Here is a 27,522-nt window from a genome sequence, read left to right as displayed (position 1 = left end):
CGCACGCCCGGGCGCCTGCCGATTGGCCGCCGGGGCCAGTGTTCCTCCAGCGCAGCGCGCCTCCCCCCAGATTTCCCGCCAGCAGTCGCCGCGCGTTTTATTCCGTGCGTCTAGCCGCTCGGTCCGACAGAGCGGTTGGTCCTCGCCGGCCGTCGCTATGTCGCGACAGAGCACGCTGTACAGCTTCTTCCCCAAGTCGCCAGCGCTGAATAATGCTAATAAGTCCTCGGTCAGGGCTTCAGGTGAAGGCGGCGGTGCCGCCGCCGCCACCGGGGCCTCCCGTTCTCCCGGCGGGGATGCGGCCTGGAGCGAGGCCGGGCCTGGGCCCTTGGCAGGCTCCGCGTCGCCGCCGGAGGCGAGGAACGTCAATGGAGGGCTGCGAAGAACTGCCGCCCCTGCGGTCCCCGCCAGGTAGCGGGGGACGGGGGGGAATTGGGGGTGGGGGCACAGCGGCTGGGCGAAGGGGGCCTGGGGAAGGGACGCTCGCTTTGGAGGGCTTGTGAGGGTTCGCAGCTAGGCCTTAAGCTCGGAGGACGTGGGGCTGCATACTTGGCTTTAAAAGGGTGCAGGGCCCGAGTTTGTAGCCTTGGCGTTAGGGGGCGTAGACTGTAAACAGGGTAAGAGGAAATGGGCTGCGGGAAGAAAGCGGGGGAAGAGACGCGCAGACTTTGGAGGAAGAGGAGGGTACCACCAGGTGGAAGGCCGGATTAGAGAAGGAGTGCAAACTGCTCGGGGTAGCGAGGAGAAAGGGGAGATGGGAGCGTTGGGGGTGGGGCAGGAAGAGAAAGGAGCTGTGCAAGCTCCGCGCGGGGTGCGCACCGGGGCGGGGGGGGGGAAGGGGTGGTGCCTGTCTGCAGCGGGGGAGGGGTGGCGGGAAAGAGGAATGCCTTCGGGGAGGATGAACACTTGTACCGCAGAGGCTGTGGGGGCGCGGCGTGCATTGAGAGGGGTTCGAGGAGGAGGTTCCTTGTTGAGAGCTGGGATAGGGAATTGAGGGTCAGCAGAGGTTCGGGAAGCACTTGAATGTTTGGCTGGGAGCCTCGGGCGCCTCGACCCTGGGAGCGGTGGGCCCTAGGCCAGCCCTTGGGGCTGTACAGGAGGTGGGAGTGGGGGTGGGTCGCTAGCTGAGTGCACCGGGGGTGTGTCACGCCGCGGACCGAGGAGTCTGATTGGTCCGCGTGAGGGTTGCAGGGGCGGGGCAGGTGGGAGCAGAAAGTGCTGGGGTCCGCCGGCTCATTCCAAAGATAGGCCGAGCGTGCAACAAAACAAATGAAGAATTTAGAGGCTGTATTAATTTTGATATACGTGGAAGTATTGTGCGGAGTTGAAAAAGATGCTGTTTTATGATATAGTGTCTCTTTTGTTGACAATTGCATGGGAGGATGAGGCCCCGCAATCTTTTCCGGAGTTGAGAGTGAGACTATCTAAAGGCTGTGGTCTGGTCCTGGGCAGGGATGGATGGACGCGATTGTGCAGAGGCCTGCCGGGAGGTGTCCTCTCTCTCGGAGCCCTTCGGTACTGTTCCACGGCGTGACCGGCCTTTTGTCGGAGCAGCGGGCGACATTTTGAAAAGCTCGCATTTTCTGTATCCCAGGTATTGTATTAGGCACAAAGGATAATGGTAGCCCTTTGAAAGGATGAAGAAACAGGTTTAGAAAAAGTGAACTCCCTTAAAGATCGGAGAGTTGGTTAGTGGTTCTGAGTAGGCTCATTCGAATGTGTTGTTTTATGTGTCCTACAGATTTTCCAAAGTCCTAAGTGTCATTACAGTACTACTTTCCTTTAAGTGACCCTTTCAGGCAGTGAGTTTAACTATATAATTGTGTGAAGAGTAGTAGGATATGCCTCTGGCTTACAGATTATTTTGAGGGTTTTTTTTTTTTTTTTTTTGAAGATTTTATTTAATTGATGGAGCACAAGCAGGGGAATCGGGAGGGAGAGGGAGAAGCAGGCTCCTTGCTGAGCAGGGAGCCCGATATGGGGCTCCAGACCCTGGGATCATGACCCCAGGGAAAGGCAGCTGAGTAACCGACTGAGCCACCCAGGCACTCCTGAGCCCCCCCCCCACTCCTGAGCCCCCCCTTTTTTGGTTATTTATTTATTTATTTATTTGATAGCGATCACAAGCAGGCAGAGAGGCAGGCAGAGAGAGAGGAGGAAGCAGGCTCCCCAACGAGCAGAAAGCCCAGTTCGGGGCTTGATCCCAGGACCCTGGGATCATGACCCAAGCTGAAGGCAGAGGCTTTAACCCACTGAACCACCCAGGAGCCCCTGAGCTCATTCTTTTTGAGAAACTGTAGATAGGAGAAGTAACAATGTTACTCTCTAAGGGAGATTTTAGTTTATAAAGGAAACCTCCATTTGTAAGGATGTCTCTTGTTCTGAGTTAGTCAGTTTTCCTTAGTATCTCCTATGTATACGGGGGTATACATAAACTTATTTTTGGTTTTCTCTCATTAACCTTTTACTCCTAAGGGGGTCTCAGCCAAGAACTCAGAAGGCTGGAAAGAAGATATTTTTCCTCCGCTACATTTGCATCCTCCATAATAGTTTTTCTTTCATCATTCTTCATGGGACATGCAAGATGTGTTATAATGTTTATTATATTTATTATATATAATTTATATATTATTTATTTATTATATATTTATAATATATATATTATATAAAATTTATATTATATATAATTATTATTGTATATTACGCGAACTGATTATTCCTGCATCCATGCTAAAAGGCCTTCATTCAGCAAATGCACATCATGTACCTGCTACTGTGCCAGGCACAGAATTAGGCATTATGGATCTTGGATCCACCCTTGTATTCAAGGACAAGCAAAAAGGCAATTCTTGGAGCAGAAGCAGAGTGTATAGGTTCTGTGTGCTTTGGTCAGGGGAAGGGGGATATATATGTCAGGGTAGGTTTTTGGCTCTTCAGGATAAGACCCAAGAGGCAGGCAGGAGTCAGATACAGAGGGAGTAAGGGGGTGTTAGGAAGCTGGTTCAGGAAGAAGGTCCTGCAGATTGTGATAGACAGGAAGAGAAGAGAAGGGACCCTTGAAGAAGAGGGTATGTCAGGATCCAGTCGAACAAACTGATGGGCCACCAAGACATCTGGACTTTTCTAAGCGTCACTTGAAAGCTTTAAGAAGAAGTTGAGCATCTTTTAATGTTGGACATGTACATTTCCTCTTGTACTTAAGTGTTCCAAGTGTTTTGCCTGTTTTGTTTTTTTTCCCGTAGTTCTTTGCCAGTGGTGTGTGATTCAAAGTCTTTTTCTACCTTGGGTCGTCCTTTTGCCAGCTTATGTTATTTTGAACAGAAATTTGTAATGTCAGATTTGTCAGTCTTTTTCTTTATGGCTAATACTTCAATAGATTTTATTTAAGAAATCCTTAGGGGAGTTTGAGGATTTAGAAAGCTCAGTCTCTGGGTGCCTGGCTGACTCAGTCTGTAGATGCTGTGACTTGATCTCGTGGTGGTGAGTTCGAACCCCACGTTGGGTGTAGAGATTACATAAAAAATAATAAATCTTAAAAAAAAAATATCTCATTGACTTAAGTGTGTTTGGTGGGGAGACCTACCGGTAATGGAGAGAGCATGAGGGTAGTGGCAGTGGGGGTAGGATTTAGAAGAGGAGTTGAGAGACGAAAGTGCTAGAGCACACAGCTGTTGGTGATGATGTAGATAATGGGACATGAGAGCAAGGAGAGAGGCCAGATGACATCAGTTTTGAAGTAAATGGCTATAAGAGGAGTAGAAGGAGGAGCGTGTGGGTGGCCCAGTTGGTTAAGCATCCCGCTCTTGATTTGGCTCAGGTCATGATCTTTGGGTGCTGGGGTTGAGCCTCACATGGGGCTCCACTTTCAGTGTGGAGTCTGAGGAGTCTGTTACTCCCTCTGCCCCTGCCCACCACATGCACATGCTTGTGCTCTCAAAATAAACAAATCTTTAAAAAAGGAAAAAAAAAAAGTAGCAGGACGTATGTGTACCTTAAGCCTGCTTCTCATACTTTATTTTTTCTGTAGGTTTCTTTTTTCCTTTTTTTCTGTAGTTTGAGATAATAATTGTGACAGCTATAATAAGGCTTCTGACCACTTATGTCTGGCTTTTTAGTATTATTACTACAAATCTTGGCTAGTTTATTTTTTACAGTCTTATTTCAGTGATAATTGTCTCTCCTTGAATTGTATGCCCTGTTCCCATTCACAGACAAGGAATGGTCAGACATGGCAAATCTTTTTTCAGCACCTTTATTTAAAGGTAACTATCTGCACTAGTTGTGGGTGCTTTCCTAAGAACTTTCGTACAGTTTAGTGTATTTATTTATTTATTTATTTATTTTTAAAAAGATTTTATTTATTTATTTGACGGAGATCATACGTAGGCAGAGAGGCAGGCAGAGAGAGAGGAAGGGAAGCAGGCTCCCCGTGAGCAGGGAGTCTGACGCGGGGCTCGATCCCAGGACCCCTAGATCATGACGTGAACCGAAGGCAGAGGCTTTAACCCATTGAGCCACCCAGTCACCCCAGTTCAGCATATTTATAGCAGTATGTTTTTCCAATTAATATTACACCCAATATAATAATAGTTATTTTAAGAAAAGAGAATTTAAAAAATTCAAGCTCTTTAAAAATATTCTGTGGACTCAGTGTCACAGACCTAACTTGTTTTGATTCTCAGAATTAAAGCAGGTATTAAAGATGTTCAAACTTGGGGTGCCTGGGTGGCTCAGTCGGTTACCCAGCTGTCTTAGACTCAGGTCATGATCCCAGGTCCTGGGTTGGAGCCCTATATAGCGGCTCCCTGCTCCCCCTTCCCATTTGTGCTTTCTTGTGTGTTCTCTCTCTCTCTCTCTCTCTCTCAAATACATAAAATCTTTAAAAAAAAAAAAAAAGATGCTCAACTTGTCATAATTTGGTATGTGGGAACCTCTTTTCAGCTGCTTTTTAAAAAAATTACTATTATTATTTTTAAGATTTTATTTATTTGACAGAAAGACAGTGAGAGAGGGAACACAAGCAGGGGGAGTGGAAGAGGGAGAAACAAACTCCCCAGCTGAGCAGGGAGCCCATGCAGGACCAGATCCCAGGACCCTGGGATCATGATCTGAGCTGAAGGCAAATAGACGCTTAACAACTGAGCCAGCCCCGGTGCCCTTATAAAAAGTAATTTTTAAAAGATTTTAATTAATTTATTTATTTGGCAGAGAGAGAGAGAGACATCGAGAGAGGGAACACAAGCCAGGGGAGTGGAAGAGGGAGAAAAAGGCTCCCACCTGAGCAGGGACCCCCATCTGAGGCCCCATCCCAGGACGCTGAGCTGAAGGCAGATGCTTAATGACTGAGCAATACCCAGGTGCCCCTTTTGAGCTGCTTTTATGGCTTAACATTGCCTCAGGGCTTTTGAAAACCTTCATTCTGATGATTTTTACATGCTCTAAGGCATGAAATTAAGCTTCTCCACAAAGAATCTGGGTTCTGGGTGCCTGAGTGGCTCAGTAGGTTAATCATTTGCATTTGGTCCAGGTCATGATCTCGGGGTCCTGGGATTGAGTCCCGCACTGGGCTCCCCGGTCAGCTGCCCCTTACCCCACTTGTATTCTCACTTGCTCTCTCAAATAAATAAAATCTTGAAGAAAAATTTTAAAGAACCTGTTTTCTTTTAACTTCTTTGAGGTTTCTTTTCCAGTGCTATTTAGAAAATAAGATTAGATGCCAGTTTGGATGGTAGTTTCATATGGTCACCCTAGACCCTTGTGCATAAATGATGAGCCATAGTTAATACAAGCTGAAGGAGAAGGAAAAGGTATATGGGCAGAAGTGTATTGGTAGGTGAGTAGGTATTGTGGGGGCATTGGAATTAATTGTTCTGATTACTTCTTTTTTCTCAGTACTGCATTTAGTTGTTTAAGGGTAGGGGAAGTCTCCTCTAATGGTCCACCTTGAGAGTTAGTTGCAAACACTAATAACTGATTTCTAAAGTTGGTTTCAGAGTGTGTTCATGTTATGACTCAATGTTTATATGCACAGGTTTTTGTTAGACAAGCCCAGTTTATTTTTTATTGCTTACAGAAGCAAATTCTAGTAGTGCTTTTGTATCCACTGATTTTTTTTTTTTTTTTTAAAGTAGATGGCCTAAAAAGTTGATTATGAATTTGGGGGTACAACCAGTAATTGACACCAAGATTATGGACTAAAGTGAAAACAAAATGTGACTTTAAAAAGCAAAATTTTAAAAAATCTGTTCAGTGTATGTTTGGCTTTACTGAGTCATTTCTTATTTTTAGTTGTATGAAGGTTTTATTATTATTTTTAAAGTAAGGTCTGCGGCCTACGTGGGGCTTGAACTTGTGACTTTGAGATCAAGAGTCATACGCTGTACCCACTGAGCCAGCCTGGTGCCCTAGTTGTATGACAGCTTTTTTTTTTTTTTTTTTTTAATAATGTATTCTTTGTTTCAGGGGTACAGGTCTGTAATTCATCAGTCTTACACAATTCACAGTACTCACCATAGCACATACCCTCCCCAGTGTCCATCACCCTGTACAACGGCTTTTACATTTGTTTTTCTGAGCTGTCACCTCCCCCCCTTTTTTTCATTTATTATTTTTTAAATTAACATATAATGTATTAGCCCCAGGGGTACAGGTCTGGGAATCGCCAGGTTTACACACTTCACAGCACTGCCCCCCCATTTTAAAACTGCCTTTGGAATCCCAAGAATATCAAGAATTTAAGATATATTAACATTTTGGGGAGTCCTGGGTGGCTCATTCAGAAGAGTGGGTGCTACTGATCTCAGGTTTTGTTTTTTTTTTTAAGATTTTATTTATTTATCTGACAGAGATTACAAGTCTGCAGAGAGGCAGACACGGAGGGAGAAGCAGGCTCCCTGCTGAGCAGAGAGCCTGATGCAGAGAGCCTGATGCGGGGCTTGATCCCAGGACCCCAAGATCATGACCTGAGCTGAAGGCAGAGGCTTAACCCACTTAGCCACCCAGGTGCCCCATGATTTCAGGGTATGAGTTTGAGCTCTCTGTTGGCTGTAGAGATTACCTAAATAAACTTAAGAAGAATTATATATTAACATTTTAAAAAACACACGTAAAGTTGTAATTGGATCTTCTTTGTAAGTACCTTGTAAGGTAATTCCAATATTTTGGCATTTTAGCTTGGGCTTTAGGAAGCAGTGTATTTTACATTGTAATAAAATCTTTAGATGTGAGGTGACTTTTCGGCCTATATATTTTCAAATTGGATTTGCATAGGGCTAATGATCCTTGTTAAGACAGTTACATGAAAAGAGAAAGATGTTAAGATTATCAGAAAATATAGCCAAATATTAAAATACAGTGAAGTTAATATATTGGGTAAGGCCTTAAGTAGAGCCAGTGGAATAGCTGGATGTGATTTTATAGGATTATTAGGCTCTTGATAAGGACCGGCGTATGACAGATTATAGCACATTCCAGCTGTGAACCGTAGGCTTGCATTGTATTTCCATGCTTTATTGAAAAAAAAAAAAAAAAAAAAGCAGGGGGGCAGCGGCGCCTGGGTGGCTCAGTGGGATAAAGCCTCTGCCTTTGGCTCAGGTCATGATCCCAGGGTCCTGGGATCGAGCCCAGCATGGGGCTCTCTGCTCAGCAGGGAGCCTGCTTCCCTGCCTCTCTGCCTACGTGTGATCTCTTGTCTGTCAAATAAATAAATAAAATCTTTTTTTTAAAAAAAGGTGTTTTTTTGAGAGAGAACGAGAAAATGAGCATGAGCAGGAAGAGAATCTCAAGCAGATTCTGTGCTAAATGCAGAGCCCAACTCTGGCCTCAATCTCATGACCCTTGAGATCATGACCTGAGCCAAAATTGAGAGATGTTTAACCAACTGTACCACCTAGGTATCCCCTGTATATTTTAAAATACAGTATTTAGTGTTGGTAGGAAAACTTGAGTATTTGCATGGATTATATTTCCTTTTATGTTGGCATTCTTTGGAAACTATACAACTACTAGAAATCAAAGTTTTAAAATTACCTATAGAGAGTTGAAGTCTTCCCATAAAATTAAAAACTTTTTTAGCATTAACTGAAGAGAAATTTTATTTTACTTTTAAAGATTTTATTTATTTGAGAGAGAGTAGTAGCAGAGGGAGGGGGAGAAGCAGGCTCCCCCCTGAGCAAGGAGCCCAATGTGGGACTCGATCCCAGGACCCTGAGATCATGACCTGAGCTGAAGGCAGACAGTGTCACCCAGGGGTACTTACACGGTATATTTTATTTCCTGCTTAATGCTCATTTTGGTTGGAAGCCACAGTTTCCTGGACCAGAATTTTCAAAGTGTCAGCTTTTAAAAAGCTTCGGCACTTTAACAGTGCTTATTAACTAAATTTTTTAGTCTTTGCATTTTATAGTGTACTGCCAACTGCTAACATTGGAAAAGTTAGGTTATGTGTAAGATTTTATAAGTATATGATTACATTTAGGGTAAAGTGAGGTTGAAAAACAATTTGAATAGTTAACTTTACAGATAAGAAATTTACTTTTGAAAACTGATAATTGTAATTAGCTTTTACACATTTTTTCTCTAATGGAAATTACATTTGCCTTGCAAAATTAAAGATACTAAATTTTTAATAACTTTGGTTCCTTGGAAAAGAATCTTCTAATCATTTATGAGACCTTTGAACACCACTGTATAGTGTGTTTTGCAATTTGTACTACATTTGTACAAGTGAGAGTTTTAAGGTAACCATAGTCTTAGCTCAAGTTATTTCCTTTGGGAATAAAACTAGAATGAACTTACTTATGTTAAAACAGTAATATTTTATCACAAAGTAAGTTAAGGTGTAAAGCTAAAAAAAATTCTCCCCATGACTTCTAGGTCTCAGTCAGAAACTTGAGTTACTTTTAGCTAAGGATAGAGGGGACTTTCAGGAGTCAGGCTTGGCCATCTCATTTTTGCTCGAGAATTTTAATCTAGGTAGGTGTTTGGGTGGCTCATTTGGTTAAGCGTCTGCCTTATTCAGCTCAGGTCGTGATCCCAGTTTCCTGGGATCAAGCCCTGCAGTTGGCTCCTTGTTCAGTGGGGAGTCTGCTTCACCCTCTGCCCCTCCCCGTTCATGTTTTTGCTTTCTCTCTCGGAAATAAAATCTTTAAAAATTTTTTTTTCATCTAGTCATGTAGTTTCTCTGGGAGACCCCAAGACTGCTGAGATTCCTGCAAGTGCTCCGTTGCAAGACATGTATGTTATAAAATAGCTGGTGCCCAGTTCAGCAATTAGTCCTTACCCTCCATAACTCCGTTCACACAGGCAAAAAAACCCGACCTCTTGAATTTTACAAACCAGGAGCTCTTTGTAAACCTCACTCATACTGGTTGGGCTCAGCACTTATCCACCTGTATTTACTAAATTCAGTACATCGGGAAGAGACTGCCTCAGACTAGCCACATGGGGCTTAGACTTTGCTATGTACACACCAAAATGTTACCTGAATCTCAACTTTTTAAGGGATTTAGTTGCCTTTAAGAAGGGCAGTCAGGGGTGCCTGACTGGGTGGCTCAGTCAGTTAAGCACCTGCCGTGGCTCAGGTCATGATCCGCAGGGATCAAGCCCCGAGTTGGGCTCCCTGCTCAGAGGGCAGTGTCCCTCTGCCCTGCTCAGTGCGCATTCTCTCTTTCTTATAAATAAAATCTTTAATAAGAAATAAAGGGCAGCCTGGCTTGACAGATAGGTATCCCTGCTGATACCCTTCAGAAAAATTTGCTTCGATAATGCATTTTGAAGCCTAATGTCTCAAAACTATACAGCCAGAAATATGCTTCCTGATGGGGACATGTTCATTGAATTAACACGTACTTACTATGACCAGTCTTCTAAAAATGATGCTCAGGATTTGGACTCAGAACTGATCAAGTGTCTTTAGGGAGACCAGTTACTTCCCTCCTTTAGCAGCAGAAAGAGTACAGTTTTAGGGCAGTCTCAGGTACTTTCAAACAAAAAAAGCTTACAGTTTTCTGATAACTCGGAATAGGCTTTTTGTGGTTAAGTGGCTACCTGGCCGAAGTTAAGAGAAAGCCTGCTTGACAGTAGGGAGCCTTGTAGACCATTCTGCAGAGCTCTCAGGGTCTTTGTTTCCTGTTTGTGGGCTCCTGGTAGAAACTGGAATTGGATAAGAGCTTCCTTTGTGAAGATGAACTACATGGTGAGCTTGATGGCAATATTTATGGATTTGTGCTTGTGCTGGTTGCTGTAGATTTCTGTAAGAGTGCACATGCTGCAAAGGCCCTTGAGAAAAGCTAGCCATGCTGTTGTTTTTGTCTCTTTTCTAACTGTGTAGCCTAGGGGGATTCCATATTCACATTTTTTTTTTATTTATTTATTTGACAGACAGAGATCACAAGTAGGCAGAGAGGCAGAGAGAGAGAGAGAGAGAGAGAGAGAAGCAGGCTTCCTGCGGAGCAGGGAGCCAGATGCGGGGCTCGATCCCAGGACCCTGAGATCATGACCCGAGCCGAAGGCAGCAGCCCAAACCACTGAGCCACCCAGGCGCCCCCCATATTCACATTTTTGAAGAAAGGAATACTTTAACTTTATCCTTAGGTCTGAATAAGGTCACCCCAATGTACTAATGCAAGCTGTTCTAAAATGTTCTTGTTTGTAGTCTATTTATTTTACTTCTGCAGTTAGTGAAAACCTTTCAGCAAGTTCAGAAAATCTTGGTGTATATAGTATTTGAGCAGAATTTATTACTCCATCACTGAGGGACTCTGCTGTAGTTAAATTTTTACTTTTTGTTTTTATTTATTTAAGAGAGCATGTGTGCATGAGTAGGGAGGGGCTGAGGGAGAGGGAGAGAGAATCTCAAGCAGGCTCCACACCCAGTGCAGCCTCCAATAAGGGGCTCAATCGACTGAGCCACCGAGGTGCCCCTGTCAAGTTTTAATTTTAATTCTGGTTAGCTAACATGCAGTGTTTCATTAGTTTCAGGCGTACATCTGCTGTAGTTTTTCAGCTAGATTCTTCTTCCTCTACCTCTCCTTTCCCTTTCTCAAGAAACCTTCAGGACCAAATTAGTTTTCATGAAGATTGAATCTTTGTTTTTGATTCTGCAGGCATATATATTCATTATTTTTTGGCAAGTCAGGCACTTCCAATCCAAATGGAATTTTTTCACAAGATTTTTAGGGCTGGGGGGTGGTAGTGTGCTAGGTAGGTTGTGGAATGTTAACTGGAAACATTTCAAATAGAGTCAAATGAGGTAGTATTTATTGTCATTATCAAATCACATATCAATGTTTCATATTTTATTAATGCCCTGAGTCAGGTCCTGTTCCTGATACGTACCATATTGTGGTATACTAGAGTCAAATGAGGTAATATTTGTCATTATCAAATCACATATCAGTGTTTTTCATATTTTATTAATGCCCTGGGTCAGGTCCTATTCCTGATACGTACCATATTGTGGTATACAGGTGTGATACATTATAATTTGGAGAGCATGTACAATGAGTCTGTGCCTTTTTCTTTGCATCAGTATTCTGTCATAATTTGGCCATTGTTTATAAACTTTGATTATTCTGAGAAGTAGTTTCTCATCTTAATACCAGAATTCATTATATTTGTATTTGTCTTAATATTTTAAAAAAGCATTGTGATATTTGCTTATGTTTTTAAAAATGACTTGAACATCTGATTTTAAAAAATTAATTCTAGAATTTGGGTGCTTGAATATTAATGCCAGAAGACTTCAAAGGCTTCAGTATTAATACCAGATGCCTTCCTTGGAATTGCTTATTTGTAGGTAATTGCCTATAATGCAACTTAACCAGATATTAACCAAGTTATGTATTTCCTTTGGCAACAGTTCTTGTGACTTCTCACCAGGTGATTTGGTTTGGGCCAAGATGGAGGGTTACCCCTGGTGGCCTTGCCTGGTATACAACCACCCTTTTGATGGAACATTCATCCGTGAGAAAGGAAAGTCTGTCCGAGTTCATGTACAGTTTTTTGATGACAGCCCAACAAGGGGCTGGGTTAGCAGAAGGCTATTAAAGCCATATACAGGTAAGAGTCTACTCCTCAGTGTGTGTGAGAGTGAGTAAGAGAGCAAGCACACAGCACATGAGCACAAGTGTCTTTGACTGCCATACAGTGAAATTAAGTGTGTTTTATGCCAATAAATTTCAGGAGTGGTAGGTTGAATGCTTCCATCATGGGAAAAAGATACAACTGGTCTGGTTGGTTGTGGAGTGGAATTTTTATTTCTTTATTTTCAGTTGACTTATGGCAGTATCATGCCCTTAAGGGGAAAATGTTTCCATGATTAGATCTCATTTGGACCATACTACCAAATTCAGGCATGAAAAGGCTAAGTTAACAGTGTCCCGTCGTCAGAGATCTAAGAGAAAGGCAATGCAGTCAGGATATATAGCAAATAGATAAGTGACATTGTCTAGGGCAGATGGAGATGCATATTTACCTGGCCTTTAAAACCCTCACTTATGAGTGTATCTACGTTGAGTTTCACATCATACTTTTGGACCCATAATGTTTTTTTTCCAGGTCCACCTTTTTAAAGTCCTAGACTGCAGCAGTCCCGCCTATGTAGTGTCACTTGGGGCAGGTGCACCCTGTCAGTTTGTTGAGTTATACCGTGTGTGCACATTGTGTTTGCAGGGTTCAGTGCTTGTTTACACTTGAGCATGAATGAGTCCTTGCTCATTATCCTCAGGTTCTTCAGGCTAGGGTGCTGCTGGACTCATTGTTTAGGAATCACAATATGGGTCAATTTGCTAGGAGTCTCTGGGAATTCTGACTTTTGGTCCTAGTGCTCATCCTGCAGGGTCAGGAGTTAAGTCTGCATGGAAATCTGACCTGCAGGATGGAAAAAGAATCTGAACATTTGGTTCTGTCTTCAGCACTAATTTGCTGTATAATCTTGGCCAACTAAGTAACTCAAATACTGTTTACTTATAAAGTGAGAGAGCTGAACCAGTTAACAGGGTCTTTTTCTAGGACTAATCTTGAGATGATATTTTTTTTTTAATGAGAGCATGCTAGTGAGTATGGGTCAGGGAGGGGAAGAATCTCAAGCGCAGGGCTCCGTCTCTCTCCGCTCCTCTGAAATCTTAACCTTAGCTGAAATCAAGAGTTAGATGCTTAACTGATTGAGCCACCCAGGTACCTCTAATTTCGAGATTCTAAACAAAGCTTTGGCAACAGGACTTTAATTTAAAAATACCCCCCAAATTTTACATATATATTGTCATTATTTTGTAAATGCAACCCTGTTGAATATTGCCTTTGCCATTTAAATTTCCAAATTGTTGCAACAGCATGGATGAGGAAAAAGTAGGTTTTTATTTCTTTTTTTTGGTGGGGGGGGGTCCTTAAAATTGTAAATGCAGTATGCATTGGGTTTTTTGGGTAACGATGAGGTAGGTCATTAGATATGTGGGGGTGAATGCAGCTGCAGACAGGCACTTGAGGAAGTTAGGAGGCCACCCTCCAGTGGATTTTGATTGTTACAGTTTGTAGTACTGGTGCAGCTCTTTAGAAAAATGGGAAATTGCACCTTTATTTTAGCCAGTCCATTAAGTTGCTAATGTAATGGCACTTTAGGATATCCTGTTAGTTTTATCATACAGTAGAAAAAAGGAAATAATATAATGTTTGGATCTGTTAAATTTAGACAAGTTCAGGTTTGTTTTCTGATTTGGTCAGAAGAAAACAAAGACCTTGCTAGTTAGGCCTCTTAGGAAAAACTAATTTTGTGCCATTAGACTTGTGATTATCTGCATCTAATCTTTTGGTCAGAGGACAGGAGTGTCATTTAAAATTATAACTCTTGGAGCACCTGGATGGCTCAGTCAGTTGAGTGATTCTTGGTTTTGGCTCAGGTCATGATCTTGGGGTCCTGAGATGGAGCCCCACATCCCACTCAGTGGGGAGTCTGAGATTCTCTCTCTCCTTACCCTCTGCTTCTCCCCTGACTCATAGGTGTGCTCTCCCTCAAATAAATAAAATCTTTTTTTTTTTTTTTATAGTGAATTGGACCCTTCACTTAGGTTCCAGTTCTTTTTTTAAAATTTTATTTATTTGACAGAGATACCAAAAGTAGGCAGAGAGAGAGGGGGAAGCAGCCTCCCCACTGAGCAGGGAACCTGATGTGGGGCTCCATCCCAGGACCCCAGGATCATGACCTGAGCCGAAGGCAGAGGCTTAACCCACTGAGCCCCCCAGGCGCCCCTCAAATAAATAAAATCTTGAAGAAAATTTAAGGGATGCCTGGGTGACTCAGTCATTAGGCACCTGCCTTTGGCTGGGGTCCTGGGATGGAGCCCCACCTTGGGCTCTCTGCTCAGCAGGGAGCCGCCTCCTCCCTCACAGCTCCCCCCTGCTTGTGTTTGCTCTCTCCCTGTCTCTCTCTCTCTCTCTCTGGGTCAAATAAATAGTGTCGTGGGGAAAAAATAAAGGGATAAAGGAAGAGTTTGACCTGAAAACAAACAACTTGATTTAATCTAGACAACAACAACAAATTCAGTTTGAACTAGGTTACCTTTCCAGAATGTTAGTATCCTTACCAGTAGGGTTTTGTTTTTAGTATACCCTATTTAATTACCTTGGGGATAAACTTAGTATCATAGCTTCATTTAACTGTCAGTGTAGTTTTTGCCTTCGAAGTAATTTTTTTGTACAAAGCGTCTCAAACCCCTTGAACATCTCGTGCTTCATCTGAAGAGGTGTGCTTTATATTTAGGGCCACAGTCAGGAGAGATGAAATAGCCCTGGGTGACCCAACAGTTAAGGCAACTTCAAGGAGGTCAGATAGGTAATTTAAGTTTCACTAGTAGTTTTCCCCTGGTAATTTCTTCTAGGTAGGCTTTATTGGTCTATTATCAGTCAAAAGTAATGGGGCATTAAAAACTATTCTTGATTCTTGTCCATTACAACAGATATTATACATTGAGCCTATTCCCTAGCTAATGTTTCTTATTTATAAATAAGATTTGCTTAATAAGAAATATAAATCTAAATTTTTTAGGTTCAAAATCGAAGGAAGTGCAAAAAGGAGGTCATTTTTACAGTTCAAAGCCTGAAATACTCAGAGCAATGCAACGTGCAGATGAAGCCTTGAATAAAGACAAGATTGAGAGGCTTGAATTAGCAGTGTGTGATGAACCCTCCGAACCAGAGGAAGAAGAAGAGACGGAGGTGGGCTACTGTTAAACAAGTCAGTTGCTAATTCTTTTGGGAAAGTGATGGAAAAGGGGGGTATTAAAGTGATATTCTCTTGTTTTATTTATATGATTTGCATATATACACACACACACACTTTAATCCTCATACATACCTTCTTTTGTCTTTTTTTTTTTTTTTTGTGAGAGTGTGTGAGCATGAGGAGGGGCATGGGGAGTGGGGGAGAGAATCTTAAGCAGGCTCGATGCACAGCAGGGAGCCCGATGAGGGGTTTGATTTCACAAGCGAGATCACCTGAGCCAAAATCAGGAGTCTGGATGCTTAACTGACTGTGCACCCATGTACCCCAAATACTTGTACCCATAATTCTATATTTCTGTAGGACTGTAGGTTACTTTAGATTAGAATCTCAGCAGCCATTTTGCCTGAGTTCTCAAGCTTCAAGCCTGGTGGAAGATAAGAGGTAGTACCATTTTGGTAACAGGTTAACAAGACAGTAAGAACATGGTGATAAAATTGGTTATGATGTCTGGCAGTAAGCCTCTATTTGAGGGTGTGGTTAAGCCCTGGAAATGGATTTCCTAATGCTCTCAATACTTTTTTTTTTTTTGTATTTCGGATAGGTAAGAGAGGTTAAATATCCTTGAAATACAACCTGGGTTTCAAACTTTAATAGTCACTATTTGAATTGATCATTCTTCTCTAATTTAACAAATTAATGAACTGTGCGCTTAAGAGATTCATTTATGACTGAGCCTGATTTTATATTATAGATAGGGAATAACAAACTAACGAGTATTTTAAGAGAAATGAAAGAAAGTATTTTTAATCTTACTTTTGAGGCCAGGGGTCTTACCATTAATGAAAGGTTTAGAACTGGATGGTAATACAGAGATCACTGAACCTCCTATAACTTCACATGTGTGGGAGATCCATGATAACTGAATTATGCCTTGCCCAAGAAGCTACAGCTGGTTTGTGGAAGAGCAAGGACTAGAAACCCATACAGATTGCACTGCTTTCTTAAACTAAAATTTATAAAATGGCAAAGTTCATCATACATCCCTCTGGAAGAGGAGAGATGACCCTGGAAGAAAGGTAATGGGGATTTAAAGTTATTTCCACAGCTGATTGTTAAGGAGGGTCATCAACTGTAGGTATTTGGGATAGATATATGGTCATGCTAATGGCTTCATCACTACTGTACAGGATAAAACTCAGGAGAGAATCACTTAACCCTATAGTATGATGCTACTGAAATTGATAGTTGTGTGTGTGTGTGTGTTTAATTCTTGGAGGAGGAAAGTTTCTCATTTCTGGAGCTGGGTTCTTCTCTTGATCAGGATACTGCAGCATATTGAGAGATACTCCACAGCAGTACTGTAATTTTCCAGATTGTTTTTTTATTTAAATAACTCTTTCTTTGCCTGTCAGGTTGGTGCAACTTACTCATCAGATAAGAGTGAAGAAGATGATCATGAAATTGAAAGTGAAGAGGAAGTACGGCCCAAGGTCCAAGGATCTAGGCGCAGCAGCCGCCAAATAAAGAAAAGAAGGGTCATATCAGACTCGGAGAGTGACATTGGTGGTTCTGACGTGGAATTCAAGCCAGATGGGAAGGAGGAAGGAAGTAGTGATGAAATAAGCAGTGGAGTGGGGGACAGTGACAGTGAAGGCCTGGACAGTCCTGTCAAAGTTGCTTCAAAGCGGAAGAAAATGGTGACCGGAAATGGCTCTCTCAAAAGGAAAAGTTCAAGGAAGGAAATGCCCCTGGCCACCAAACGATCAACTGGCATTTCATCAGAAACCAAGAGTGCTTTGAATGCTTTCTCTGCCCCTCAAAATTCTGAATCTCAAGCCCACGTTAGTGGAGGATGTGATGATAATAGTCGCCCCACTATCTGGTATCATGAAACCCTAGAGTGGCTTAAGGAGGACAAGAGAAGAGATCTACAGAGAAGGCGACCTGATCACCCTGATTTTGATGCATCCACACTCTATGTTCCTGAGGATTTCCTTAATTCCTGTACTCCTGGGATGAGGAAGTGGTGGCAGATTAAGTCTCAGAACTTTGATCTTGTTATATTTTATAAGGTGGGCAAGTTTTATGAACTATACCACATGGATGCTCTTATTGGAGTCAACGAACTAGGACTAGTGTTCATGAAAGGCAACTGGGCTCATTCTGGTTTCCCAGAAATTGCCTTTGGCCGATATTCTGATTCTCTGGTTCAAAAGGGCTATAAAGTAGCACGAGTGGAACAGACAGAGACCCCGGAGATGATGGAGGCACGATGCCGGAAGATGGCACATATATCTAAGTATGATAGAGTGGTGAGGAGGGAGATCTGTAGAGTCATTACTAAGGGTACACAGACCTACAGTGTATTGGAAGGTGATCCCTCTGAGAACTATAGTAAGTATCTTCTTAGCCTCAAAGAAAAAGAGGAGGATTCTTCTGGCCACACTCGGGTGTATGGAGTATGCTTTGTTGATACCTCACTGGGAAAGTTTTTCATAGGTCAGTTTTTGGATGATCGCCATTGTTCCAGATTTAGGACTCTAGTGGCACACTATCCTCCAGTACAAGTCTTGTTTGAGAAGGGAAATCTCTCAACAGAAACTAAGATGATTCTAAAGGGTTCATTATCCTCCTCACTTCAGGAAGGTCTGATACCAGGCTCCCAATTCTGGGACGCAGCCAAAACATTGAGAACGCTCCTTGAAGAAGGATATTTTAAGGAAAAGTTAAATGAGGACAGTGGGGTACTGTTACCTCAGGTGCTTAAAGATATGACCTCAGAGTCTGATTCTCTTGGGTTGACACCAGGAGAAAAGAGTGAATTGGCCCTCTCTGCTCTAGGTGGTTGTGTCTTCTACCTCAAAAAATGCCTTATTGATCAAGAGCTCTTATCAATGGCAAATTTTGAAGAATACATTCCCTTGGATTCTGACATGGTCAGTGCTACAAGACCTGGTGCTGTTTTTGCTAAAGGCAACCAGCGAATGGTGCTAGATGCTGTGACATTAAGCAACTTGGAGATTTTCATGAATGGAACAAATGGTTCTACTGAAGGGACCCTACTAGAAAAGATTGATAGTTGCCATACTCCCTTTGGTAAGCGGCTTCTCAAGCAGTGGCTTTGTGCTCCACTCTGTAGCCCTTACGCTATCAACGATCGTCTAGATGCTATAGAAGACCTCATGGCTGTGCCTGACAAAATCTCTGATGTGGTAGACCTTCTGAAGAAGCTTCCAGACCTTGAAAGGCTGCTGAGTAAAATTCATAATGTTGGGTCTCCCCTGAAGAGCCAGAACCACCCAGATAGCAGGGCTATCATGTATGAAGAAACCACATACAGCAAAAAAAAGATTATTGATTTTCTTTCTGCTCTAGAAGGATTCAAAGTAATATGTAAAATTATAGAGATTATGGAAGAAATTGCTGACAACTTTAAGTCTAAAATCCTTAAGCAGGTCATTACTCTACAGACAAAAACTCCTCAGGGCCGTTTCCCAGATTTGACTATAGAACTGAACCGATGGGATACAGCCTTTGACCATGAGAAGGCTAGAAAGACGGGACTAATTACTCCCAAAGCAGGATTTGACTCTGATTATGATCAAGCTCTTGCTGACATAAGAGAAAATGAACAGAGCCTCCTGGAATATTTGGAGAAACAGCGCAGTCGAATTGGCTGTAGGACCATTGTCTACTGGGGGATTGGTAGGAACCGTTACCAGTTGGAAATTCCAGAGAATTTCATCACTCGTAATTTGCCAGAAGAGTACGAGTTGAAATCTACCAAGAAGGGCTGTAAGCGATACTGGACCAAAACTATTGAGAAGAAGTTGGCTAATCTGATAAATGCTGAAGAACGGAGAGACATATCATTGAAGGACTGCATGCGACGACTGTTCTATAACTTTGATAAAAATTATAAGGACTGGCAGTCTGCTGTTGAGTGCATCGCAGTATTGGGTAAGACTTTGAACAAGCTTATTCCTAAGGGTTTGGTTAGTCATGTCTTATGTCCCAGTTATGCATTAAGATTTAAGTCCATTGGACATTTGCCATTGAGGTCTATTTCTGAATACGGTTATGTATTTTGATGTGTATATACTTGTGCCCTCACTAGACAAAATGGCTTAGTTTGCCTGGAGCAATTCAAGTTCATTTTTTGGTCTTGTTCAGTCTTGAATAATTGAAAGATTGATAGATTTTTAGTTTTTTGTTTTTTAAAAAGCAGGGAATTTTGTTTTGTTTTTAATTCAGGGCTTGAACTAGGGCCTTGAGGTTAGGGACCTAAGCGGAGGCGAGTCCTGTGTTCTGGATGCTCCATTGACTGAGCCACCCTGGCACCCCAGATTTTAGTACCTTTAGTATCATGATCCTGATTTTTTGGTTTTTTAAAGATTTTATTTATTTGACAGCACAGGGAGAGGGAGAAGCAGGCTCCCTGCCAAGCAGGAAACTGGATGTGGGGCTCCAGATCATGACCTGAGCCGAAGGCAGAAGCCACCCAGGCGCCCCTGGGTTTTTTTTTAAGCTTCTCATTTTTGTTAGAATAAGTTAAAACTGTATCTTGGCCCATCACCACTTCTTGTATTTTCAGTCGATCTCTTTACATGCATTTTTTTTTTAAAGATTTTATTTATTTATTTGACAGAGATCACAGGTAGGCAGAGAGGCAGGCAGAGAGAGAGAGAAGAAGAAGCAGGCTCCCCGAGGAGCAGAGAGCCCGATGCGAGGCTCGATCCCAGGACCCTGAGATCATGACCTGAGCCGAAGGCAGAGGCTTAACCCACTGTGCCACCCAGGCACCCCTACATGCATAGATTTCACGATTTTATTCTTTTTGCTCTTAGCCCAGATCATCACATTTTCTTTCTTACAGCTGATTTCTAAGAGCCCTGATTTATATATTTATAATTTGGCAACCTTTTCAATTTCATAAATACTTTTTTCCCCTTAAAATTCCAACATACTTGGAGCCTTTGGTGTTTCACAGTCCCCCCCCCCCCCCCCGCTGTGTTTTAAGAATACAGTAACCAGGGGCACCTGGGTGGCTCAGTGGGTGAAGCCTCTGCCTTCGGCTCAGGTCATGGTCTCAGGGTCCTGGGATCGAGCCCCCACATCGGGCTCTCTGCTCAGCAGGGAGCCTGCTTCCTTTCCTCTCTGCCTGCTGCTCTGCCTACCTGTGATCTCTCTCTTAAATAAATAAATAAAATCTTAAAAAAAAAAAAAAAGACAACAGTAACTACCCAAATTTGTAAAAGAACTTTTTTGATCTGAATACAACTGTCCAGAAGTATCCTTTGGTTTGTACCACATTGATTCCTTAAACCAATACAACTTTGAGCAGTTTGGTGGGTAATTTAAAAGTGTTCAAAAAGATGCTTTTGTATCAGTGTGCCTGTTGTGTTAATATTTCACTTCTAAGAAGTGTTAGTTCCAGGATTAGGTCAAGTAAAAGTGGTTCAGTCTAGCATTTCCCCAGTATCTCTTAGCTTACCCTTGGCATTCCTCTGGTCCAGATGTTAGGGGGTCTGTCTTGAGGGGAGAGATTTTGGGATGAAAATGAGTTCTCATTTCACTACAAGTGCTCCCATGAAGACACATAGAAACATTTAGGCTGGTGGCTCATTTTCTGTTAATGAACGCATTAAAGCATTTTGTGTGTTCTAGAGTGCCTGTTGTTAGAAAAAAAAATGTATAAAAAGCAACTAGAACATACCATCCTCCACTGGAAAAGTGTTTTTGAATGACTTTTTATATTAATTAGTTGGATCTTTGTGCTTCTTAAGCAGCTTCTAAAATGATGAAGCCTCACTTTTACACTCTCTTTAACAGATGTCTTACTGTGCCTGGCTAACTACAGTCGAGGGGGTGATGGCCCTATGTGTCGTCCAGTAATTCTGTTGCCAGAAGAAGGTACTCCTCCCTTCTTAGACCTTAGAGGATCACGTCATCCCTGCATCACGAAGACTTTTTTTGGAGATGACTTTATACCTAATGACATTCTAATAGGCTGTGAGGAAGAGGAGGAAAATGGCAAAGCTTATTGTGTGCTTGTTACTGGACCTAATATGGGGGGCAAGTCTACGCTCATGAGACAGGTAAACTGAACCTTAGGGTACACAAGGTCATTTGTATACTTTGGGAATATATTACATATTTACGCCACCCTTTTCCAAATAGCACATAAATTATATAGAATTCAGTCACCAGCATACTAGGAAGCAAGGGAAAAATGCTTTGTATTGTAAAATTGAGAATTGTATTTACCTTTATCAAGTATCTGCTCATGTTAATGGGGAGCATACATTAAAAATCTGAGAGATTTCAGCTTATGACTTTACGAACTCTGACTTGATTGGATTCCTCTCCTCTGAAGGTATATGTATCCATAATGAATGAAAATGTTAGAGGTGTGTTACTCAGACTCATTTGTGGGAATCCTTATAAAAGAACCATGACAGACTTGTTCAAGTAGGTGAGCAAATAGAATTCATGACCTTTAATAACCTTTGGAAACTGCTTTCAGGAAAGACAATAAATATGTCTTTATACCAGGGGTTGGCCAGCCACTAAGCTAAAAATGATTTACATTTTTTAAAGGGTTAGAAAGGAAAAAAATGTGACAGAGACTGCCCTTGACTAAAAATATTTGCCAACCCCCCTGCTCTCCTGTATTTAATCTTAGGTTCGCCAAATTCACTAACTAGCAAGAGGCAGTATATAGTCCAGTGGTCTTCAATCCCATTTTCATTTTTTTTGTATCACTTAGAATAAGTTGACAAAGAAAGTACAGATAGGGTTCCACTGTCCCAGATTGATACATTTGGTCTGGAATTGGTTCTAGGCATCAGTAATTTTAAAGAGCTTCCAAGTGATTCTACTGTGTAGTCAGCCAATGGTGAGACCACTAATGCAGTGGGTTAAAATCTCACAGGCTTTGCGGTTTTAAGGCCAGTTAGGTTCTAAGCCTCTTGTTTTTCTAGGCTTCACTTTACCTGCTTTGGATTGTGAACGGTTTTTAAGAGTGCCTGACTACTACATAAATGATGTGTATCTATGTTTTTCTTTAATACCAATTAGTAAAGACCTTTTCCTCCTTCCTCCAAAGGCTGGCCTATTAGCTATAATGGCCCAAACGGGTTGTTACATACCTGCTGAAGTATGTAGGCTCACACCAATTGATAGAGTATTTACTAGACTTGGTGCCTCCGACAGAATAATGTCAGGTGAGTTTTCTTTTTTCACCTAAGGCTTTATTACTGGCCTGTTCATTTCTATATTTTGTACAATAAATACATCTGTCTTGAAATGTGTACCAGCCATTAAACTTGATGTTTGATTTTTCCTGTTACACAGAGTGGAGTACTCTGAGGCACTTGAAAGTATTCTTTCTTCAAGCAAGAATTGCATTATCTCTTAATGAGATGTAATCTTTAGTACTGGGTAGCTCATGATATGAACCAAAAGATGAATAGACTAATTGAGTATTCTAGTTCTATTTAGTAGTATGTTGTGTGTGTGTGGTTTTTTTTAGGTGAAAGTACGTTCTTTGTTGAATTGAGTGAAACTGCCAGCATACTTACACATGCAACGGCACATTCTTTGGTCCTTGTGGATGAATTGGGTAAGACATTCCAATTTCCATTTGAAGGCTATTTATAAAATTAAAAAAATTTTTTTGTAAACTCTAATTTTTCTTGAAGATGATTGGCCCTTCCTTTTTAAAAAGTCTGAAAGCATTTACCTCTAATGCCATAGACCCACCTCTAGTGCCATTCAGACCTATACTGGAAGATAATAGATAATGTTAAAAATGGTCTTTGATTACAAGGCTCTAAATTTTGTCCTATTAAAATAGTTAACATTTAATGAGAAACTAATAGGACATTTCTGAAGATCAGTGGTACCCGAAGAGTACTCTTTAAAAAAAAGAAATGCAGGGGTGTCTGGCTGGTTCAGTTGGTAGAATGTGGGACTTTTCACCTCAGGGTTAAGTTAGAGCCCCATGTTGGGTTGTAGAGATTAATTAAAAAATGAAATTTTTAAAAATATAATGTACCCTACTCCCAGGGCTGGTAAGTGGATGTTTAGCTAAATGGGGTCTATTATTTGGATGCACTAATTTATGTCACTATTTTATCCCCCCCCCCCCCCGGCTTTTTCCATTCCTTTGTGGTATAAGGCAGATATATAATTTATGCATATTTTACCTTCATAGGGAGAGGTACTGCAACATTTGATGGAACAGCAATAGCAAATGCAGTTGTTAAAGAACTTGCTGAGAACATAAAATGTCGTACATTGTTTTCTACCCACTACCATTCATTAGTAGAAGATTATTCTCAAAATGTTGCAGTGCGCCTGGGCCACATGGTATGTATAAACTGCTTTCAGAAGTTTAGATTTTGGAGAGAATCAAGACAGGTATGTCCACTGCTAGCACATGAACACAGCATAATAAAATATTTTCCTTTTTAGGCATGCATGGTAGAAAATGAATGTGAGGATCCCAGCCAGGAGACTATTACCTTTCTCTACAAATTCATTAAGGGAGCTTGTCCTAAAAGCTATGGCTTTAATGCAGCAAGGCTTGCTAATCTTCCAGAGGAGATTATTCAAAAGGGACATAGAAAAGCAAGAGAATTTGAGAAGATGACTCAATCACTGCGATTATTTCGGTAATTATACTTGCATATAATTTTGCTATGGAGCTGACCTTCACCATCCCCCTTTGCTGTTTATTCATGCACTGTGGAAAACATGAACTGATACCTTTTTTATTTTTTTTTTAATTTTAAGGGAAGTCTGCCTGGCTAGTGAAAGGTCGACTCTAGATGCTGAAGCTGTCCCTAAATTACTGACTTTGATTAAGGAATTATAGACTACATTGGAAGCTCTGAGTTGGCTTTTGACAAAGGTGGTAAATTCAGACAACATTATGATCTAATAAACTTTATTTTTTAAAAATGACCATTTTTCCATTTTCTTTCTAGGAAATTAAACCCTTTTAATTCTTATCTACCTTCTACATAATGGTTATTGAATACTCCACAATATATTAAGTCTAGATGTTATGGTACATGCATACACTTTCAGGCTGTTTATACCCACTGTCACCAATACACATAAATGGGGGGGGGGCTATGAAACTGTATAGGGCTGTATATATACTTGTCTCAGCTTAATGCAGGAAATTGCTTTTAATTTCCAGCGGTTTGTCTAAACTGTTCAAAAAAAAACTATGAACAGAGTTCAAATACAGGACTGTTTTGAAGAGACTTTCTAAAGTGTACTTTAAAACATAGTAGTTTTTACCTTTCACAAAACTGAGTTACAAGAATACTTTTTGTTTTACAGTGCATCCCTTCCTAGGAAGTCTCATTAAAACACTCACTTTTTCTAGGGGTGATTTTGAATGCTGCACAGGGAAGGGAAGGAAATAATAGTCTTAACTTTTCTTAAAGGATACCAGAAACATTGCTGGATATAATTTAAGATTAGTGTTTTCTCTTTCATAGAAAGAACGTACATACTGGGACATGAGTACAGTTACAGCAAGTCTAGGTGTGCTAACAAAACAGGGCACATTCAAGTACAAGAAGATTTGCTTGAAATTAAAAACAAACTACATGAGATTAAAGCATTAAAATCATATTTCTCAATCTGAATACATGTTAAAAAAATCAAAAGAAACGCAGAAGTGCTAGCTCACATTTTTACCATATTACAAAAGCAATTGGTACCCATGTCCATAAAGGCAGCAACAAAGCTGCTTGTCTATTGAAGAGTACTACTGCAAATTGGACTGCATTCAATGCTAGTTGTAAAAACACCAGCTTTTTTTCAGAAGTTGGTATCTGTACAAAATTGCAGCTTATTTCTTCACTTCTGTCCCTTCAAAAGTCTTTACACAGTAATGCTAAAACACCCAGCTTTGAGATCCTGAGTCAATATATTGCCACTTTCTTTTTGGTAGCTTGAGCTTCATAGTGTCAACTGACCTCGTGTATCCATTTTTAATACAGTCTCTTCCTGTAGCATGGGCAAATATTTTAAATCTTCTTCCGAAAAAAATGTTTTAAGTTATGATGTTAGAATGGCAGGACTTTTTCTTTAGGGAAGGAATTCAGTTGTGCTGCAATGTATTAGATTCTATAGGTGGAGCAGAGTCATATAGTGTATCTGTATCATGTGTAGGCTCACCAGCTAATGTACAAGGATTAGACAGTGTTCCAGCACCACAGTCACAGAAAAACCTAAAGCAAAATGAAAACCCAAAAATTAGGAAAGTGAGGGGGGGATTGGAAATAAGTGGGTAACAGAGCAAGCAAGTGTGCTACATACCTATCATGTCTAATAAATTCTACATCATGTCCCTGATGGCACTTCTTAATGCAGTTCACACATATGGCATTTCGATCTGTGGTGTTACAAGTGTGACATCTAAAAAGCAAAAGCTTACATTATTTTCTTGAAATGTTACTTCCTCAAAATACTGAGTTTTACCCGACGACCTATGGCTTACAAGAAGAACAAAACCAAAATTTTTGTAGCTCTAGGCCAGGTTAATTACTGCAAAAGGACTTTAACAAGTCAATCTCCTGGTCTGTGTCTTCTGAGAAAAACACCTGATTTGCAAACTGTAGAAAGGCAGCTGAAACTTTCATTTAAAAAATACTTAATCTGGGGGCAGGGCATCAAGAACCCCTCAGTGACTGGGGTACATGGGACAATTAATTAGACCTTTACTTTGAAACTCCCAAACAAAAGCATTGTGTTCCACCTTTCCAGTGATAGCAACAGTTGCTGTTGCTCTTCCGTATTTGTGGTCTCAAGCAGATTGATCACAGAGAACTTACTATGGACAAATAAATTCTCAATTATAGTCTCTTTCCTTGGTAATTTTTCCAATACCCAATTTTCTCTAGCTTACATTTAAGAGAAAAATGTAAAAATATGTCTTGCCAGTTTAGAAAATCATTATCTCCCCTTTTTCAAGACTCACAAGTAATTTAGAAATATACCTGTAGAAATCATGCATGGGATAGCTGGTATAACTTGATATTTTATATAAACATTGGCCTCTACTAACAGCCTTTTCTATGGCGTCTTGATTGTTCATTATTTTGTTATCTGTAATAAAAAAAAATAAGTAAAATTCTAGAGGACAAAGACTTAAGATAAAAATAGAGATCACAGGATTATTCCAATAGTCACTTTTTAAAGACCAGAGGAGGCTAACCAATTAAGTAAAAAACGTCAGCTTAAAATAGAAAAATGGATTTTCCTGGTGTAAGATACTCCCAACTGTTTAGAACAAGTCAAAGCTTTCAAAATAGTTCGGAGTTGTAGTTAACTTGGCAGAGGGACAGCAATAGCTTCTGATACCATTATCTTTTAATGGCATATTTTGTATATTTATAGGCAGAGCAGACTCCAACATACCTTTCATTGTCACATTAACACCAGATGCTAAAAATAAGCCTCCAAACCGGTTGTTAAAAATCTGATTGCCTTCTAGTGTTGCAGTTGCATGATTTGTAATTTCAATACCTGAAGTAAAATTTACAAACAGTAGATGCATCATCACATTATAGTTTCTTAACATCTAAAGAATAAGATGCAAAGTTTGAGTCACTGAGAATAACATTTATTTTCCACTGTTAACAGTCCACTATCCTTGCTAAAGAAAGGAATACTACTTACTACAGATGGTTCATAACTTAATACTTATTTTCATGGCAAGCAGATGATGATAATGCCTGCCCAGAAATATGTTTAGGTAGCCACTAGTTGTACGTATGAAGAAAAAAAAAGTGTCCATCTTTCCTGGCAAAAAGTTGAAATATGTGCACAATACTTGGAAAGTTTGAGAGGCCAGAGGGCTTGAATTTATTTGTATTCCAAATGGTAGTACAAGCTTGCATTCTATCCCAATTAAGGTTTCATAATTATTACTGAACCCAAGAGAGAGATTTCTTAAAAGTCTGGCTTAGAACATTACAATCCAGAACTTGGATTACGTGCTCTTATAAGCCATTGTTAACTGCAAGGCATTCAGCCACTTTTGCAACACACTTAGCACACCCCTTCAGTTATTAAGCAAAAGAGAATTAATATTCTAAAGATCGAACATTTTAATGTATAGAAAACAAGCTACAGGTAACAAAAGAAAATACAAACCTGCAGCAAAGCCATCAAATATTCTGTTTTTCCTTAAGACTGGATGACTATTAGTGCTGATGAGAACACCTGCTTGAGCATTCCTGAAAATATCATTTTCTTCAAGGAGACCTATAATAAAA

At 40.9% G+C, this 27,522-nt stretch overlaps 2 protein-coding genes across 3 annotated transcripts in view; one reads left to right on the top strand and one right to left on the bottom strand.

Annotated features, from left to right (window-relative positions):
* MSH6 (mutS homolog 6) lies at positions 1-24,187 on the top strand. The gene is made up of 10 exons (XM_082746747.1): positions 1-411; positions 11,861-12,060; positions 15,041-15,210; positions 16,630-19,177; positions 21,050-21,315; positions 22,326-22,443; positions 22,752-22,841; positions 23,436-23,590; positions 23,696-23,895; positions 24,017-24,187. Exons 1-10 carry the CDS (start codon positions 158-160, stop codon positions 24,096-24,098), a joined length of 4,083 nt encoding a protein of 1,360 aa, XP_082602873.1. The 5' UTR covers positions 1-157; the 3' UTR covers positions 24,099-24,187.
* Positions 24,154-27,522, bottom strand: part of FBXO11 (F-box protein 11) — an 88,707-nt gene continuing 85,338 nt past the window's right edge. For both annotated transcript variants that reach the window (XM_082746786.1, XM_082746787.1), the window contains exons 19-23: positions 27,401-27,511; positions 26,663-26,770; positions 26,242-26,350; positions 25,562-25,660; positions 24,154-25,473 (exon numbers count right to left, since the gene is read on the bottom strand). In XM_082746786.1, coding sequence (XP_082602912.1) covers positions 25,344-25,473; positions 25,562-25,660; positions 26,242-26,350; positions 26,663-26,770; positions 27,401-27,511 — 557 coding nt within the window. In that variant the 3' untranslated portion in view covers positions 24,154-25,343. The remainder of the gene's footprint in view (positions 25,474-25,561; positions 25,661-26,241; positions 26,351-26,662; positions 26,771-27,400; positions 27,512-27,522) is intronic.

This window comes from Mustela nivalis (assembly GCF_964662115.1).
Source record: "Mustela nivalis genome assembly, chromosome: 8".
Lineage (NCBI taxonomy): Eukaryota > Metazoa > Chordata > Mammalia > Carnivora > Mustelidae > Mustela > Mustela nivalis.
This window is presented reverse-complemented; position numbering and strand designations above follow the sequence as displayed.

Excerpts from the sequence above, each read along its gene's own strand:
- MSH6 (XM_082746747.1), top strand. The coding sequence starts at position 158 with ATGTCGCGACAGAGCACGCTGTACAGCTTCTTCCCCAAGTCGCCAGCG. Across the intron at positions 12,061-15,040 it reads GCTATTAAAGCCATATACAG|GTTCAAAATCGAAGGAAGTG; the intron begins GTAAGAGTCTAC and ends TAAATTTTTTAG. Across the intron at positions 23,591-23,695 it reads CAGTGCGCCTGGGCCACATG|GCATGCATGGTAGAAAATGA; the intron begins GTATGTATAAAC and ends TTTCCTTTTTAG.